The sequence below is a fragment of the Gossypium raimondii genome, chromosome 13 (genome assembly GCF_025698545.1).
Source record: "Gossypium raimondii isolate GPD5lz chromosome 13, ASM2569854v1, whole genome shotgun sequence".
Classification (NCBI taxonomy): Eukaryota; Viridiplantae; Streptophyta; class Magnoliopsida; order Malvales; family Malvaceae; genus Gossypium; species Gossypium raimondii.
The window spans coordinates 38563846-38582615 of record NC_068577.1 but is presented as its reverse complement, the minus strand read 5'-3'; the positions used below and the strand labels follow the sequence as shown (position 1 = coordinate 38582615).

General features: G+C 35.1%; 1 protein-coding gene across 1 annotated transcript; it reads left to right on the top strand.

The window, feature by feature from the left end:
• The first annotated feature begins 5137 nt into the window (after positions 1–5137).
• Positions 5138–18064, top strand: LOC105782293 (DEAD-box ATP-dependent RNA helicase FANCM). Its single transcript, XM_012606958.2, has 23 exons — positions 5138–5356; positions 5456–5732; positions 7086–7229; positions 8281–8363; positions 8476–8590; positions 8746–8837; positions 8962–9016; positions 9095–9216; positions 9297–9410; positions 10026–10219; positions 10752–10882; positions 12322–12382; positions 12474–12544; positions 13111–13160; positions 13238–13403; positions 14099–14226; positions 14317–14652; positions 14736–14802; positions 15148–15729; positions 15800–16279; positions 16421–16472; positions 16723–16869; positions 17325–18064. Exons 1-23 carry the CDS (start codon positions 5297–5299, stop codon positions 17911–17913), a joined length of 4116 nt encoding a protein of 1371 aa, XP_012462412.2. The 5' UTR covers positions 5138–5296; the 3' UTR covers positions 17914–18064.
• Positions 18065–18770: the final 706 nt, after the last annotated feature.

The window sequence follows — 18770 nt, the reverse complement described above, 5'->3', positions numbered from 1 at the left end:
CATACTTGGCGAAGACTTCGGGCTCTCCATAAGATGGTCCCCTCCTAATGAAGACATGCGCGCATTTCAGGCGAAGTCTTTCCTTGGATGAAGCTACTTTAAAATTTTAAAGGCTTCAGGTTGGTCATATGTTGACTCTAGAGACCCTCATTACAGTGAAGAATGACTTCAGATTTTGTTTGGAGGGTTTTAACCCTAATAGATGGAGGTTTGGTGACAATTAGGAGGTCGTTCAGTCAATTTGTGAGTTATCTGAGGGGGGTACTTGGTCTTATGGCTCCTGCGATCAGTTAAGTCAAATTTTACTGGTTATGAGAAGGGGCCTACGAACTTCTTTTATAACTTTTGCTAGATGAATCTTCGTCCATTTGCTCTTCTTGAGTTCACACAGTGGGTGGTAGGGGGATAGTAATTTGTTAACTGCTCGCACTGATCACAGGGTTGTTGTTGGTACAAGAAACGATCAGGGCTCTAGGAGTAGTTCAAGTGAAACTGAAAACATCTTGTTCGAAATCAATGAGGTGATGTATATTGATGCTTTGATAAGTAGTGGTAGTAAGAAACGCAAGATTACTGTTGGGGCTGTATGTATTGATCCTCCTAGAGAGAAAGAGGAGGACAATATGCAGTTAGAACATTGTAGTAAGAGAAAGACAAATCCTGTTAACCCTGTTGCTGCAGTCATTCAGGCGTCATCTTCTCTTGTGGCGGGCTTGGCATTTGCCACTCAGGCTAGTTCACGGATTATAGTTGATAAAGATACTCCTCCTCCTGTTCTTCGGGGTTCTCCTTCTGTGCCCGTTTTCGAGGAAACGCCAACCGAAATTAGTGGGGGTTTATTTCCATGGCACGATAATTTGAGTGCGTAAGAGTTCTCTTTATCCCTGTGCTTCTTACTATCTGAGGTTAGCACTATTGGGTTGAAGTATGTGAAGATCTGATTGTATCCCGAAAAAGTGTCGATAAAACTCATGAGTCGGTGGCATGCAGAGGCGTCAACTAAACGATCGATTGAGGGTAAGGGAAAGCTGTCCTTGGGGCACACCTTGTTGACGTTTATGAGGTCGATGTACATCCTCCACTTACCACTTGCCTTCTTTACCATTACCACATTTGAGATCTACTCTGGGTATTCCACCTCTCTGATTGACTAGATTGTTATACATTAGTAACCACCAACCCGAATCCTGGAAAAGATTTAGGCCTCCGACCCACGGATTGGACGAGTCTCACAGTAAGGCGAGTTCACAAAGAGAGCTCACAGATATAGTTCGCTGAGGGGGTTTGTGGGAACAGCTCACAAGATAGGGTTGCAGACCTAGCTCGCAGGAATCAAGAGAAGGCCATGGTATCAGTTCGCATACGTCACAAGATAGAACCACATTCCCTGAAGGCCACCATGACACGTGTCCAGCAAGTACGAAGCCCACCCAGGTATCAGCCCTAGGAGCAGAAAAGACCGCGTGCTCCGTAGACACGTGCCCAACAGGTTTGGAACTCGCAAAATGTCAGTACCAGGAGCAGAGAATGTTAGCACCGGAGGCAATAAAGGTAAAACAATGTAGGTGGTCCCTGTTATGAGCTGTAATAGTACTAGTGGCAACATGTATAAATATCCCAACATTCTTATCAATAAGGACATAAACAAAACATTACTCAACAATTTCCGTACATATTAATGGTCCAAAGTTTGGAAACTGAAGCTTCTAAGGCGCAATGAATACAATTGATGGGTGTTGAATTAAAAAAAATTCTCACACTTAAATAGAATGTAAAACAGTAATATAAGAGTAAGGGTCAATCCTATAGGGTTTGAGGTATTTAAAACTATTGTTTGTTTTAATCAGGATATACAACAAGCAACTTTCGTGCCCACAACACATATTGAACTATATGAAAAATAAAAATGGATAAATATGAAAATAGTAAAATTAAAATAAACAAATAAATATGCGCTAATAAATAGAACGAAATTAAAATTGGTAAATTGATGAGACAACATTCTAACTTCAGACACAATTTTGATTCCGGCTTTGAACTGATCTTGAACAATAGATCTTTCTCCTCCAATCGATAAGTTAGTTATAGTGATCAAGGAACAACCTTAGACCACCAGTCCTTCCGTGTGTAAATTAATTGCAGGAATAATCTAACAACTAACCCTTACCAAGTGAATAACCTTGAAATCAATTTCCACGATTTAGTACATCGACAACCTTATGAACTAGAAGGACTCAACTCGAATCAACAACCTCAACTGAGCGGGTCGTTTAAACTTAATTATTAATTCCTTTGATAGATCCAATCACTCACTCAATTGGTCACACCTACTTGTTCTTGGATAGATCGATTACGACAATTATGGGTTATATAAATTCTTCCAACTATATGTCGCAGAACACCGAATCAACATGCCCTTTTTTACTTGATACTATGACGACTTTGTGAGACAACTAAGTCTATCTCTTAAACAGGAGAAATAGTGAAAAATAAAATGAAAATAGAAAACATTGAAGAAAATGTGTTTGATTGTAATTTTTAAAAATGAAAATGTGTGAAAATTAAAAAACAATAAAAATTGTTTTCACTAAAAATACTTTTAAAATTAAAATGATGAAAATAAGAGTTTTTAACTTTGATGAATTGTTCCTAATTCAAAGTTCAAACCCATACGGATAAATAACTTTTAAGAAAATTTGGGTTATTGGAATTTTACAAAATAAAAAATAATTACAAAAGAAAAATAATGACATTAAAAATAAATATTATATAAAATATTCAATTTGGGTTTCATTTGATTTGTAAAATTTATAATTTTTAATAAAATAAAGTTTTAAATATATATTAAAATTTAGAAAATGTTTTTGAAATTTATATGGTGAAATCTTTGTATTAAAAATAAAATAGTTGAGAATTTTGAAAATCACATTTTAGGTGGAATTAAAAAAAAGGAAATTCAACCACTTAAAAATTCATCTTAAAAATCCTCCTATATTTTCTATTTTCCCATTATTTTACCCAAACAATTAAAGGGAGATTTAACTATCGAGAAGGTAAGGTAAATTAGTTTATGGGTAAATTATACTGCAGGCCACTCTAATATAATTTTATCTCTACTTTGATCACTCTAAATTTTTTGTCAATTTAGTCATTTTAATTAAAATAATTGTTTGAATTGGTTATTGTCGTTAAAAATTTCATTAATCCACTAATGGATTGGTAATGTGACATTTATTATTATTGTCGAAAACATTTTTTGAAAACAAAAATTTAGTTGTCGACTTTAAAAAACAAAGAAAATTGGAGTCGCCACCGATCCTTGATTGAGGTGTGATCGGCTCACCTTAAAAACAATTTTGGTCTACGAAATTTGAGAAACTTGAATTTCGGTCGGATCGGGGCATGTGGTGATTAGTACCGTAACGATGTTTGGTTGGTCGGTTGGTTTCCAAGTTAACTGAGGAATGATTTTAATCAATTAGAATCTTTTAACAGTAAAAACCAGTAGAAAAATGAAACAAAAAGCAGTAAAAAACAGAATAAATAGATCACCTTCGACAATTGTTTTCTTTTTCCTTTCGTATTTCAGTATTCTCTCAATACAATATTGGTCTCCCCCCTTTACAAAATAAAACGGCTTTATATAGCCCGAAAAAGAAAAAGAAATCGAATATAATTGCTATTTTTTTACTGTTTCTTCTCTTTCGGACTCTTTGAGTTCGTGCTTGCAAGTGTTTGTGGAGCGAACGGCGCGCGTGGAGAGGGTCGTCTCCGAGTCTTGCGGCGACTGGGCACTTTGCTGGAGGCGGGGAGGCTGCTGCTAGGGTTTCCTACGTTTCCTTTTCCATTAATTTCGGGCCTGAGTTAGGAATTAGCTATTGGGCCCGTTATTGGGCTTGTAACAAAATTGGACTGAAACATTAGCCTTTGTTTTTGTTTGGTTTTTATTTATTTAACGGGCCGGGCAGAAATTGGGCCCTACAATTATTATTATAGACTAAAGTTAAGGACATTTCTATAATTGGCCAAAATCACCTTTTATTTATTTGCAACATAAAAACTGTTTTTATGCTCACCACGGGCTATGCCTTGTTCCCCATTCTCTGTGGCTCATTACTTCGTCGTTCCTGCTCCATAAGTCTGGCAACGGAACATTATTTTAACTTTGCGCACTGTTTTCGACTTTTTGAGGCATTTGGGCTTTATCGGGTCTGATTGTTGAAGCATCCATTTTTCATTTAAAAGAAACTGGAATATGGCAGAAAATTTCATAGTTGCATTGATGTACAGACGCATAAATTCTACAAAATTAGAAAGAAACATTGATGTACAAATGGTGAAGGAGCTATTGTTTGTTTATAAAGGATCTCATGAAATTAATGTACATTTGCCTGTGAAATGAAATCAAACAACGGAAGTCTACTTTGAATTATCAGAGATTATTACTTCAATAATTTCAACACAAAAGGAAATTTCATAGCTAATTAAAGAACAAGGAAAATGTTATGTATGTAAGTCTCAACTTATTTTCCCCTTTTCAGCACTTTCATTTTTCCTGATGCCGACAACCACAAAGTTCAGTGGTAGAGCAAACAATAGACAAAAGCTGTGTTCCTAACCAAAAAAACAGACACAAGTTTGTAGTTTAACTTGTGTTATTGTTATCTACACATTGTGATCTCTCATGCATACAAATATTACATAAGAAGTGGACCAAAATTAAGCCTTCCCACATGTAAAATATATGTCTTTATTTATAAAACTTTCTGTTAAGACTCAAGAATGGACTCTGAACATTGGAAAGTGTAAAACAACTTAGAAAAGAACGCATCTTTTTCTACTATAAACCAAAGAATTTGACTTCGAGACTATGGGAAATTTCACATCTATTGTCTTGCATACAATTATTTTAGTTAATTATAGAAATATTTTTAGTTTTAGTTAAAAATAAAAAAATATTATGTAATTTTTTTTAACAATAATGATTAATTCAAGTAATTATCTTAATTAAAGTGACTAAATTAATAAAAAATTAAAAAATTAAAATTAGAACAGCCCTATTTTAAAGTCACATAGGATGTGCTTTACCTTAGTTTATTATTATTTGTTTAAAGGTCCAGAGGCGTGAGCAAATGGGTCGGGCCAAGAGACTGTAGCGTGTGCAGAACTTCTTCTGTTCGGGCGAAACCCGAAAAGCCCTTCAAAGTTTTGCCGCCAAAGCCGAAGCCGAACTCTTCATCTTCTTTTTGATTTCTGAGTTCTCCAAGGGTTTAAGCAGAGCCTCATTGTAGTGGCAATGGCCTCAAACATTCCTCTCCATATCATCGATGACGACGGCGACGGCGACGGCCAAGACGTAATCTAATTGTTACTCTCTTTCAGTCTTGCAGTTGTATTAGTAATTTTTGTATATTTCATTTTGGTGGGTATTGATTTGTTTTAATTTTTAACTTAGGAGTTTGATTGGGAAGCAGCGGTTAGAGAAATTGACAAGGCATGTGAAACCAGAAATTCTTCTTCTTCTTCTTCCCATTTTGCTGCTCATCCTCCTTTACCCCATATTTCTAAGAAAAACTCTTCAAGGCAATCCACGCTCGACAGATTTATTGGGAAGCTGGGACCCCGGCCTCCTGATAATCATCGGACGGTTGATGTTGAGGCTGAGGCTGAGGCTGAGGAGGTGTCATTCGTTCAGATTGATGCTGAGGCAGCTAAAACTTGGATCTACCCAGGTTTTTATTTATTACTTCCCTCCCCCCCGTTGCAGCTTCCGTAACACGCTTGTTTCCTTCCTTGCTCTATTGTTTTTTATGTGTGTGTTGGGTAACTGGGTCTTTTGACAACCAAATTTTGATTCTTTTGGGTGGTTGTTGCTGAACCATTTGGTAAACTAGGTATCAGATTAGACAGTTTTTATCATTAGTTCCTTACATATGATACACCTATGTATATATAAATATAATTTATATATTTCTTTGGTGCTTTAGAAAGTATTGCTAGTCAGGAATCTACTAAAATATGAATGATTTTATTGCATCTCGATGAAGTAACTTGGCTAGCATACTTTTTCCCCCCTGTTTCCAATTGTTTGGGTAAATATTAACACTTTTAGTATCAATTCCTTAAATCTACTATGTATTACCACATATGTTAGTTTGATGTTGGTGCACTTGCAATCGCATAGGGGGATATGTGGTGACTTGTCAACTCTTTTGCACAAAAGAAATCCATATTCATCTGTACTGATTGCTGAAGCAATTTATAAGATTTCTTTAAAGACTGATCTAAGTCTAACTATTATTAATTCAGTATTGCTATAATGGTCCTAGTGGGTTGTGTCCTGTTTGCCGGATTAATGATAGTGTTGAAATAACAAGTATATAATGAGGATAAAGGGTTGAGTTTCCCAGCATTCCAAACTCCAAAACTCGGACTCCAGTAATCAATACCCAAGTATATGCGTACTATATTTTCTGTGCTTTGGTACTGCTTCATGTATGGTACAACTCCTACGAGTCAAATTCTATTGTAAGCCACCTTTAGGAAACATAAAAAATAGTAATTGCCCATTTTTTTCTCATTTACTATTTGGTCAAATAGGTAGGTTGATGTTAGCAATGCCAGTTACTTTGTTGCTAGAAAAAGGGTACAGACAATAGAAAATTTTTCTTTTTTTCTTTTCCTTTATTATTGCATTACTTCTTAAATTTTCTAGTTGTTATGCTTCCCATGGTCCTTTAAGAGGCACTTCAAACTTCGTTGGAAAGGACCAAGTTTCGTTTGTGTGTTGAACTGAATAAGGTTTACCTCTTCATAAAGAATGTTTTTTCTTTTTATATTTACATCAATCCTCTGTTCTGTTTGATCAACTAGAAAGCTTTAGCGGAAACAAGATAGTGTATATCTTTTAATCACTAATAATTTGAAAAAAAAAAAATCAAAATTTAAAGTATTTTTCTACTTCCCTTTTTTGAAGATATTTTTGATTTTCTAAATGCCCTAATTTTGAAGTGTCTTTCGAGACTCTGTTTTTTAGCATTCATTAAGAATTCTTAGTTACCATCTCTCCTTTATTGTTAGTGCAGTTAATGTCCCTCTTCGTGACTATCAATTTGCCATAACCAAGACAGCACTATTTTCAAATACGTTGGTGGCATTGCCAACAGGCCTTGGAAAAACACTTATTGCGGCAGTTATAATTTATAACTATTTCAGATGGTTTCCTGAAGGTAAAAGTTTTTTTCATGAGCATTCCTATAGCTCTATTACTCAAATCTTTCATGATTCATTTATGCTTTAGTGGTTGAATAATTTTTGAGGCTGATATCTATCTCTTAGATAAATAGAGTAACAAGCTCCTTGTCTGTTGCAAAACGTGTTATTGGATGTTGTATGAATTCTTCAATAGCACATTGCATTGTAGCCAATTTTGTTTTTTTCTCTTTCACTTCTTCTATGTCAAACTGGTTGTCGGCACCTCTTGAAATCTCCACCTGGGCTCAAATTTGTTCTTGTTGTGGTCTAGCATAAATTGCATATGAGAATTTCGATTGCACATTGCATCCCAACATATTCATTTTTCTTTTTGGGTTTCTTCTTGTAGCTTTCTCACGTCCAACCATGCCTAAAAGCAAAACCTACCACAAATCGTAGGATCAAGTTGGCTCTGATACCAAGTTAGTGTGGTTTAGAGAAAAACAACAGTAAATGAATAGAATTAAGGCTGAAAAAAGGAGTAAGATCATTTATAATCCTAGCCATCTATCCTTTTGTCTACCAATTAACAAAGAAGACTGAAATAATAAAATAACATAATAGTAGTAGCTCCTATGTCATTAGGTTTTTATATTCTTATTTCTTATAAATTCTCATAAAAAGAACAGTAGAGGTTCCCAATGTTTGGTTGGCTCTCCTTTCTTTTTTATCATGCACAACTGTTGGCGATTTTACATGTAACTGGTTTCTGATAGCTGTAGACACATTTCTAGTACAAAATTTTCTCTGGTCTAGTATGGGCTTGTGAATTATTTGTTTTCTCGATCCCTTTTTACAATGCAAAAGAAAATTCATCTTTTTTTCATTTTTTTTTTGCTTCATCACTATATGGTTGATGTTCCATTTTAATGATAGTTAAGAATGGATAACTAGTTAAATTAGAAATTTAGGTTCCTATTTCCTATATATTATCTAATGTAAATGTATAACTTTTATTCAATTAGTTTTACAAATGTAACTTGATATGTCCTTGAACTATGATGGCTATTTTATTTTCTTTGACAGGGAAGATAGTCTTTGCTGCTCCTTCTCGACCACTTGTCATGCAGCAAATAGAGGCATGCCATAATATTGTTGGAATTCCACAAGTAAGACAACATTTCTTTTCTCCCTTATGAATGCAAGGAATTTGTCTTTTTTTCTTTTGCAGTTTCACAATTATTACATGTTTTGAGAAGATTTGGATCAATCTGATTGCAGGAATGGACAATTGATATGACAGGTCAGATATGTCCATCAAAAAGAGCGAACTTTTGGAAGACTAAAAGAGTTTTCTTTGTTACCCCACAAGTTTTGGAGAAAGACATTCAATCTGGTGATTCTCTAAAGTAATTTTCACTGCATGTTATTGATGGATGGAAGACAGCTGACTGGCTGACTTATGATTTTTTTTTTACTTCTACCATTCTGCTTAAGGTCCTTCTCATACGTTCTTTTGCTGGATTTTTCTCATCAAGTAACTTGTTGCAGGCACATGTTTGTCAAAGTACCTTGTGTGTTTGGTGATTGATGAGGCTCATCGAGCAATGGGAAATTATTCCTATTGTGTGGCAGTTCGCGAGGTAGTTTCCACATTTCTTTTAGTCTTTCAAACTTTTATTTTTCCCTTTTATTTTGAGCATGCTGTTGGCGGCAACATTTATGGAGCAAGTTATTAAAGGTGCTAGTGTTACCCTAAATTTGTAGTTAATGTCAATGCCAGTGCAGCTGAGAATATTAGCTTTGACTGCAACACCAGGATGTAAGTTACAATTGTCTTCTCATTGTGTTTTGAAATTGTCATGTAACCTTAATGCTTACATTGGTTGCCATTATTCAGCGAAGCAGCCTGCTATCCAGCAAATAATTGACAACTTATATATATCAACCCTTGAGTATCGCAATGAACATGACCATGATGTTAGTCCATATATTCACAATAGAAAGATAGAATTGATTGAGGTATCCACAAGTTTTTCTCTTTTGAAATTTGTTGTTTGTTATTTCTAATCAAAGTAACATATTCCTTGCAATATTTCCAGGTTCCACTGGGGCAAGATGCTTCTGATGTGAATAATAAATTGTTAGAAATAATTCGTCCTTATGTGGCCAAGCTTCATGCAAATGGACTTATTCAGAACAGGGACTATCAGACTGTATGGTTCTACATATGTTATAATTCTTGGTTCTTTCTGAAAATTCATCATTTCTGCATCTTAGCTTATTCAGCTTTTAAGTCTAAGCCTTTTCATGGGTGTACTTGTTGCCTGTTAGAACTTTAGAATCTTTTGGCGTGCTGCTAAATGGGAAAAAAAGGCAATAACTGCATTGCTATGAAAATTTAATCTAATATAAAAAAGTTCATTATTCACTTTATGTGGTAGCATTTCTTAAGAAACAATTTGGGAGAAGAAGCAAGGCAAAATAGTTGATGCTAAATAATTTCTTAAAACATCTATGGTTCTCAGATTTGAAAGTATCTTTCTAGGACTTGAGTATTACAAGAATATGGTTGGATTCTTTTTATTGCATTGCTCGGATATAATTTTGAGAATTTTCTGCAATTTCTATTCTTTCCTAAATTTAAAAGCTCATTGTCTATATCTATTAATTAATTCTCAGGAATGCTAGAACAACGAGGTTGATTTTTTGAACCTTATATGGTTGTAATTTATAAACTTCAAAAGTTACATTGAAATGACTCTGATTTTCAATTACCACAGTGGGGTGGTCCTGTTGTTCTTACTTACATTTCCATTTCCATTTGATAGTTAAGCCCGGTCGATTTACTTAGTTCAAGGGATAAATTTCGTCAAGCTCCTCCCCTAGATCTTCCACACGTTAAGCATGGAGAAGTTGAAGCATATTTTGCAGTTCTTATTACACTTTACCACATTAGGAAGCTACTTTCAAGCCATGGAATAAGACCAGCATATGAGATGCTGGAGGAAAAGTTGCGACAAGGGTATGTGTTTGACCACTTTTGTTTCACAATGTGAAGAATTATTGTGCATATTTTACTCACAGCCACAGGGGATCAGTCTTGAACTTTTTATACTGTATTCTATTTAGTAAAATGCTTCTGAAGTTAGGAAAAACTAGTATTCGATACTAAATGAATGTCATCTGTTTCTTTTTGAAACAAAAATTACTTTCTGATTAGTATTTGTAATCTTTTTAAGATAACTACAGGTATGTAGGAGTTGCAGGCAGATGATATGAACTGTATTTTAAGAATTAACCTTTTAGTGTTTCTTTTATTTATTCTTATAAATTGAAATGCCAGAAGCAACATTAGTGACCGGTAGATAGCAGAAATCTAATGGTGATTTGTTATATTTCTGCTAATTGCTATTGGAGTTGAACCATGGAGGCACAGATGACTGGATGCGAATAGACAACCGCAAGCACATGTGATATATGATTGAATCTACTATTATGTCCACTATTTTTTATGTTAACCTGAATGTCTTCAAAGTTTTAAGATGTTGTTGCAGGCCCTTTTCAAGACTGATGAGTAAAAATGAAGATCTAATGAATGCAAAGCTTTTAATGCAACGGAGTTTGTCTCATGGTGCACCAAGTCCAAAATTGTCGAAACTGTTAGAAGTATTGATTAACCATTTCCGTATGTCATCTTCAATTTAAATAATAATCCTGCATGTGGTGGTTTTTATCTGCCTCTCCTTCTGAATAGAAGCTACTAAGACAGGGATGCTAGAAACTAGAATTTTGAATGACTGATAATTTGGAGTCCTTTTATGTACATAGTCTTTTATGTATAGTGAAGCTTTGCAAAACAAATTGTAGTTTGTTGTGGCTTGCAAGACTTGTAAGATCTTTTATACTTGTCAAATTGATCATAAATACTTAAGCTTTGACTCATTTTGATACTTGATGGTTCACATAAATGTTTTATTTTTTGTTATCTCAACTCTGTGATAGGAAATGAGCAGTAGAAAAGGAGGTGAAAGGTTTAGGTAGGTCAGTCATTAGAAGTCTGCCTGCTTTTGGTTTATGGTTGGCTAGTATTATCTAGGTATTTACGGTAGGTATAAATTAGAGTTAAATTGAATTGAGATCCTAGCTAAAGGAGGGTAATGGGATCTAAGGATAAGTTTTCCGGAATTTTTTCAACATTAGAAAGAATCTTTTGGGCTTTGTCCTTCTGCCACTAACGATTAACCAGGAAAACCATAGAAAGAGACACAAGTCAATGGAGAGGAGTGCCAGGCATCTGTGCCTCCAGTCCATAAACCTAAATAGGCATAGTTTCTTTTTCTTTTTTTTATCAAGAAAATTAAGACAAACAAAGATCGTAGACTGCTTTTAACCTACAAAGATGAGGATTCTGGATTGGAAACCAAGTGGCAGACAAGTGAATAACCATCTTGGACTCTGAAAACAAATTCGAAGTTTGAGAATAATCTAAACTTAGCCCTATGATGTAGATGTGCAGAAACTGTAAATCTGAATTGCTAATACTGAAATTGCATATACGAAAGAAACAAATTTTGTCTCCCATAACTGGTAAGAAACTATAGCCTGTTAACCTTGTGATTTTGAAGGTCAGATCTTGTATTTTCTTTTTGGTACGTAGTTCTTGCATTTGTTGCAAAGAGCATCTTCTAGCTTTAAGAATATAGAATTATTAAGCACCTAGTTTAAAGTCTTTGGTTCTCAGTCTTGCTACCAACTACCGGATCAACTTGTCATGATGAAGGGAAATCTAGCACTTTTTGGTTGATTCCTGTTTCAAGTAGCTTTATAATTATCTTTGCCATTTGATAGTTACCCTATTAGGAATTTCAGAATGGAGAAATATGTACTAATGCATTCAGCCTCCTATATCCCTTCTACTATAATGGTTAGGGTTTTTGAAGATTTTACTGTTGATTGTATAAATTGACTTTTGCATGTGGATGAGATTTATCACCTATATTTGGTCCATAAAAAGTTTTTTTTTCTGACTGAAGCTTTTTAATCATATATCTAGCACACAATTTAAGTTCTCTCTCTCCCTCTCTCTTTTAATTATTATTATATATTTTACTGTATATGTTGCAGAAACAAGGGATCCACAAAACTCCAGGGTGATTATCTTCTCAAATTTTAGAGGAAGTGTTAGGTGGAAAACAATTTTCATATTCTTCTTGTTTGTGACACTTTCAATGTCTAATATCTTACCATTCCTTGATATTAACTAAAATTGCTTTCAGGGACATAATGAATGCATTAGAAAGTATTCGAGATTTAGTCAAAGCAACTGAATTTATTGGTCAAAGCTCAGGTTTGCTGTTCTGTTAACCTTTTCCAATTGAATATGCTTATCCACAAGAAACATTATTGTTTAAGTATAAATTTAACATTTCAAGAAGCATTGGAAGCATTTAGCACAAGATGCAAATTTTTTTATGTAATGCTTGAATCCATGTTAAATGGTATTGGTTAATTTTGAGGTTTGTTTCAGCCTAATATTAAACTCATTCTCTCCACTTGCTGCAAATTGTTCTATGTTGGATGTTGTATTGTAATTATCATGGCCGACGTTATTTGTTGCTAGCCTAAGCTCAGGTTTTTTGTTCTGTTAACCTTCTTGAATTGAGTATGCTTATTGTTTAAGTATAAATCCTACATTTTAGAATCACTGGAAGCATTTAGTTCAGGGTGCAAAATTTTTTATGTAATGGCTGAATTGATGTTAAATGGTATTTGTTAATTTTGAGGTTTGTTTCAACATTAAATTCAAGTCATTCAGTGTTCATTGAATCAATGTGTAATATCTTCAAGTGTAATATTGGTTTTATGTTGGACACCTTAAAGCTCGAACTAGATGCTAACCATAGTCTTTTACAGGGAAAGCATTGAAAGGCCAGTCTCAAAAAGTTCAACAGGCAGTTCTGGAGGTAATTATGTTAGCTTTAGTAATTTTTTTGGCTGTTTTTCTCATTTAGATTAATTGGCTTATCATGTTCGATGACAGAAATTTCGAGCTGGTGGCTACAATGTTATTGTTGCCACATCAATTGGAGAAGAAGGCCTGGATATCATGGAAGTCGATCTTGTAATATGTTTTGATGCAAATGTTTCACCTTTGAGGATGATACAACGGATGGGGAGAACTGGAAGGAAGCATGATGGACGAGTTGATATCCTTTTTTGTTTTATGATGCATGTTAAAAAGTGGGTGGTTTATGAGTGTTAAGCAGTGTTTTCTCACATTTGTTTGGTATTGGGTTTCTTATAGCTTTATATTGAAGTTAGGCACTTTTATTTTACCTATTGCCAATTGGTTTAGGTTGGATGCTTAACATAATATCAGAGCCTAGGTCTAATTATGCTTAACTTAACTCTTGGTGAGGTTGTTTATGTGTAAGCCCTGTGTGCTATATCTGAGGGGAAATGTTAAGTACTATTATCCCACAACTTGTAAGCATTGAGTTTTCTGTGGTCTTATATAAAAGTTGAGACATTCCATCTATTATTAATTGGTTTTGGGTAGGATGCTTAGTATGATATTAGAGCGCAAGTTCTGTTATGTTGTTCTTCTTGCCTAACCTAAGTGAGTTTGACGACCCTTGGGGAGGTTTTCCACATGTAGGCCCTTCAGCTACACGTGAGGGGAAGTGTTAAGTGATGTTATTCCATATCTCTTAAAATACTGGGTTTCTTGTGGTCTTATACTAAATTTGGGTTCATCAACCTACTGCCATTTGGTTTTCATGATGCAGCAAAAAAAACCTCTTTCTACTTTGCGATTTTATGGCTCTAATCCTCCTCTGCTAGTTTCCCCAATATGAGAATGTGAATGCTTATAATTCAGGTGTTTCCTTACAAATCACACTAGTTCTAGCTTGTCAAGGGTCAGAGTTGAAGGGTTACATGCGAAAGCAAGCCAGCAGCCGGTCTATAAATAAGCATATGCGAAATGGTGGAATGAATAGCTTCAGTTTCCATTCCAGTCCGAGGATGGTGAGATCTATCTAAAATCAGTTGGTCATGTTTCTTGTTGCTCCAACTGTTATCTTATGACCCTTTTATACTTTTACCTTCCATCTCTAGATTCCTCACATTTTCAAACCAGAAGTCCAATTTGTAGAGCTCTCAATTGAACAATTTGTTCCTCGTGGAAAGAAATTGAAAGATGATCATGTTATGGAGACACCTCCTTTTAGAGAAAAACTAACTCTTGCAGAGACTGATTTAATTGCCAAGTATTTCCATCCTACCAGTGAGAGCACTTGGAGACCTTCTCTTATTGCCTTCCCTAGCGTCCAAGCATTTCCCTCCAAAGTATGTAAAGTAATGCATTCTTGTAGAACAGAGATGCTGATCGATTCCATGCAACATTTGCATGGCTTAACCTTTCCAGGAGGCAATGGGAATTTCTTTGTTGAGGTTCACACTTGAACTTTGTTCTCAAAATGTTTTCATTTCAATTTAACTTCAATCTTGCTTATATATTTATCTAATGGATTCAGGATGAAGTCTCTTCAGCTGATCACTCTGTAGCTGGCATTGTTGAACAACATGACAGTCCTACCAAAGGTAATATCATCTAGCAGCTTGAAAGGCTTTCTTGACAAATTTGTCTGTTAGAATTTAGGTAATATCATCTACCATTTTTCATGTAAAGGCCATAAATGATAAATCAAGGTTAAAACCCATGTAGTCTTCCTCCATATTTGATTCTATAGTTAGAACATCCAGATGATAATGGACTATATTTCCAACCAGTTGTCATTTAGATAACTTCTTGGTATTAATATCAATCAACCTTTTCTCTTTGCCTTACATGTTGGTTGCTTGTCTGTTCTAATCCACTTTTATGACAGCTACACCAGTTATCAATAATTTCATCAGCTAAAGTTTTACGGTTAACCATTATTCCAGATTTTCCAGCTTTGGATAATTCTCAAGCTGCCAATTCTCAGTTAGGACTAACGAATTCTGCAGAATCACCTTTGAGGACTTCAAGAATGAAGGAGAAGCATGGTAGAGATTCTGGATGCGGAAGTCCCCAAGCACATTCCTTCGTATTTGATTCTGATTTTGTATCTGTTGATGCTTGTGGAAAGGTCCTAATTTTGTCTGTTCCTTCGCTTTATTGGGAAGATGTAATGCATTCTAAGCATGCTAGTAAAATTACAAATGAGTTGCTAAATTCTTTGAAGCAAGAGGCTAGGAGTGTGAAGACTTTAGATGAAATCATGCAAACTGAAGCTGTTCAAAACATTACTGTGTGTCAGAAAAAAAGTATAGAACTTGATACTTTATCTACACCTAGATTTTGTGAAACTGATTTCGAGAAAGAGAGAATGCTAAATGAAGTCGAAAAGATTCCTGAGACTCCAGATGGCACTTGTGAAATGGCTGATGAAGCTAATATTGATCTCAGAGATACTGAACTTAGTCCCCGTCTAACTAATTTGATCAAATCAGGAGTTGTTCCAGAGTCTCCTATAGCTGATAGTGGTCAGTAGTCCTTACAGGCTAATATGCTCTGAAATTTGTAGAGAAACTAATTCTAGCTTGATAAACATAGATTTTGCAGGGCTTTTAAAGCAGGAAAGAAGAAACGAGTCCTTTATTCCAGACCAAGCATCATCTCCGAAGTTGTGCACTGAACTGATTTTGAGATCTTCAAGTCCAGTGGAAAGTGATAGGGGCAATCTGGAAAATAGCTCCCATGGAAGAAAAGTCTCAATCATGAAAGATGAAATGATACCTAAGATGAACCCTGTTTCTAGTACAAGATGTAGCCCTATTTCTCCACTTGTGGTGGAAGTGAAAAGTCCCTTGGCAAACCTTACAAACAGCTGTGGTAGTAAAAGTTGGCACTTAAGTTCTGGAGAAAAAGCAGAGACAGTTGAGCCAGTACAGGTGTTTAAAAGGTTGCGCAAAGTTGGGAATTGTGGAAAGGATAGGAGCTCAAAAATCATGAAGAAAAGTTCTCTTGTCTCTCTAGCAAACCGTGCCAAATCATTATCTGGTGCCAATCCTATTCAAACAAAGTCTGGTAGAGGTAACCTATGTCGTACATGACATGTTTGTTTCTGCTTTTCCCCAGATTGTAGTTTTATCTTATGCTTTCAAGCAAGTTACAGAATGCCAAGAAAAAGAACTTGTATACGGGTTGTTGCCTGTTTCATATTGTTGTTTTCAGGTAAAAAGAAGCCAGGGAATGGTGTCAGAACGTTCATTGATGAGGAAGCTGAGTAAGTGCCTTTCTCCCCTGTTTTTTATTATCTAGGAAAAAGGAGGGGAACAGTTGCTAATTATTGACCCACCAAAGAAAAGGCTTCCATGCATTAATTTGTTCTTTCACATTATTATACTACGGAATTCCAACTGATAAAAGATGACAATTAAGTTCCATAACGGAAAGCTACTTGAGTGGGCATATTATACGTCTCCCATTATGGTTGGTTAATTAGTATTTCATATATCTATTAATCTTTGCCTCAGGGTGTCGACAGAAGCTGAAGTCTCTACTGAAGAAACTGATGATGAGAGTGATTCATATGATGATAGTTTCATCGATGACAGGATAAACCCTACGGCAGGCAGTACCCAGATTGAATCTGGTAGAGTTGATATGATGGCAGTTTACAGGTTGCTCACATTTTCCTTCTAGTTATTTCTGCAATCATCTTAAACTCCCCATCAGGTTGCTACAGTCAGATGAAGGCCTAAATCTGCATCTTTTATACATTATTAGAGAAAATTATTAGCTATATGAACTGAAATGATATAATAGAAACTGGCATTAGATCCGAATAGATGTAGAAAGCAAGCCACCAAGATTGTTTAAAGTTGACACCAGGTTGAAGGTGATTTCTTTAGTTTTTTCTTCAAACAAATATTATGATTTTCTTTCCTACTTTACACTGTTAGCTAGTTTCCCAATCACGAATCCAGTATTTATTTTCACTTGTAAGAACATTACAAATCTATCCATAAATTTGTAATACCCTTTAAAAGGTCATCTCCTTTTATTCCTCTTGTATTCATTGTTTGGGGTTTTGCCAAGGTCAGGCCTTAATGAACTAATTACTCTGTTATTGTAGGCGTTCTTTGCTAAGCCAATCACCAATGGTGGAGCAAATGACTTGTTCTGCTTTCAGTCCTGACTGTGTAGCTTCCACAAGCAAAGATCCCGGAAGTGGGTGTTCCTCAGACAAGACATTGTATTCTCTCCAGGTACCTCAGCCCGAGTCCATAAATCAGACTGCAGCAAATAATATGGAAGAGAGGATCTCCTCAGTATCCATGCCGCGCAGATCTTATGATTCAGAAGTAGAAAATCAGACTCTGCAAAGCAGAAAGCGAAAGTTGAGTTTCTTCCAGTTGGAGTCTATTCCTGCAATTAACTTGGAGCAAGAATTCCAATCTGAGGTTGGAGGCAAAGAGTTAAGTAATGCTTCTCAGCTGCCTCAAGTGAACAAAGTCACTGGGAATGATAATGACTTTGATGATTATGATGATGATGATCAATTTTATGCAAGTCTAGATCTTGATGCCGTGGAGGCGCAAGCTACCATGCTTCTCAAGAACAAGTCCGAACCATCAATGGAGAAGCAAGAGATAAATGCTCAACCAAACGTGCAGAATGGTGGGCATCAAGGTTCTCCATCATTTGATCTAGGGATATGGTAATTGAAGCAAAATATTTAACAAGTTATTTTGAATGATAATATTATATTTTGGTTCAGGAATAATATTGGAAGCTGGTGTGGAATGTTTGTGCTAAGTGTAAACAATGTAATCTTTTGTATTATAGTTTGTACAGAGTTCTATATTTGTTCAATGGAGACAAGGAATGTATTTATTATGTATAGATAATGATATATATGGCCTTTGAATTAAATTTGTTCCGCAAAAAAAACTTATTAGAACCAATAATAACATGATTTATTTGCGATACAATGTTAACTTTATCATCAAATGAATTAAATTTGAACTATTTTTCTAGCTTTGGGTAAAATGGTTTCCATTTAAAAAAAAAAAAAAAGGTTCTCGGGAACGTCAATATGGAATATAAATCTAGAGTGAAGTTAGAAGTAAAATAGTTATTGGAATAGGAAAATTTGTTATAAGCTAGAAAGAAAAACAAATTGGAAAAAAAGGTCAAAATTTATCATTGTTAACTTTACCTAATTCTAATTTAAAACTAATCATAAGTCTCTTGAAAGTAGTTTAAAACAAGTAAAAATCAACGGAGCAAATGGATGCAATTGAGAAGTTTTAAAAATAAACACAGAATAAATAAAACAACTTGTGGATGAATCCAAGCAGATGGGGGAGTAATGGTAATGGAGGGTTCTTGAAGACAAGGCTGATTGATTCAAGCGAAGCGAGTGGCGTCTTCAATCTTGTGAAGGAGAAATGCAAAGAAGATGGGAAATTGGACTTGTTCATTAAACTCTTTGAAGTTGTCTTTTAAATTTGGATCTTATTTTAATTAAGCTTGTGGCTGCCCAATTCAATTTATTGGCTTGTTTTCTTTCAAATGG

Excerpts from the sequence above, each read along its gene's own strand:
- LOC105782293 (XM_012606958.2), top strand. The coding sequence starts at position 5,297 with ATGGCCTCAAACATTCCTCTCCATATCATCGATGACGACGGCGACGGC. Across the intron at positions 8,364-8,475 it reads ATATTGTTGGAATTCCACAA|GAATGGACAATTGATATGAC; the intron begins GTAAGACAACAT and ends ATCTGATTGCAG. Across the intron at positions 12,545-13,110 it reads ATTTATTGGTCAAAGCTCAG|GGAAAGCATTGAAAGGCCAG; the intron begins GTTTGCTGTTCT and ends AGTCTTTTACAG.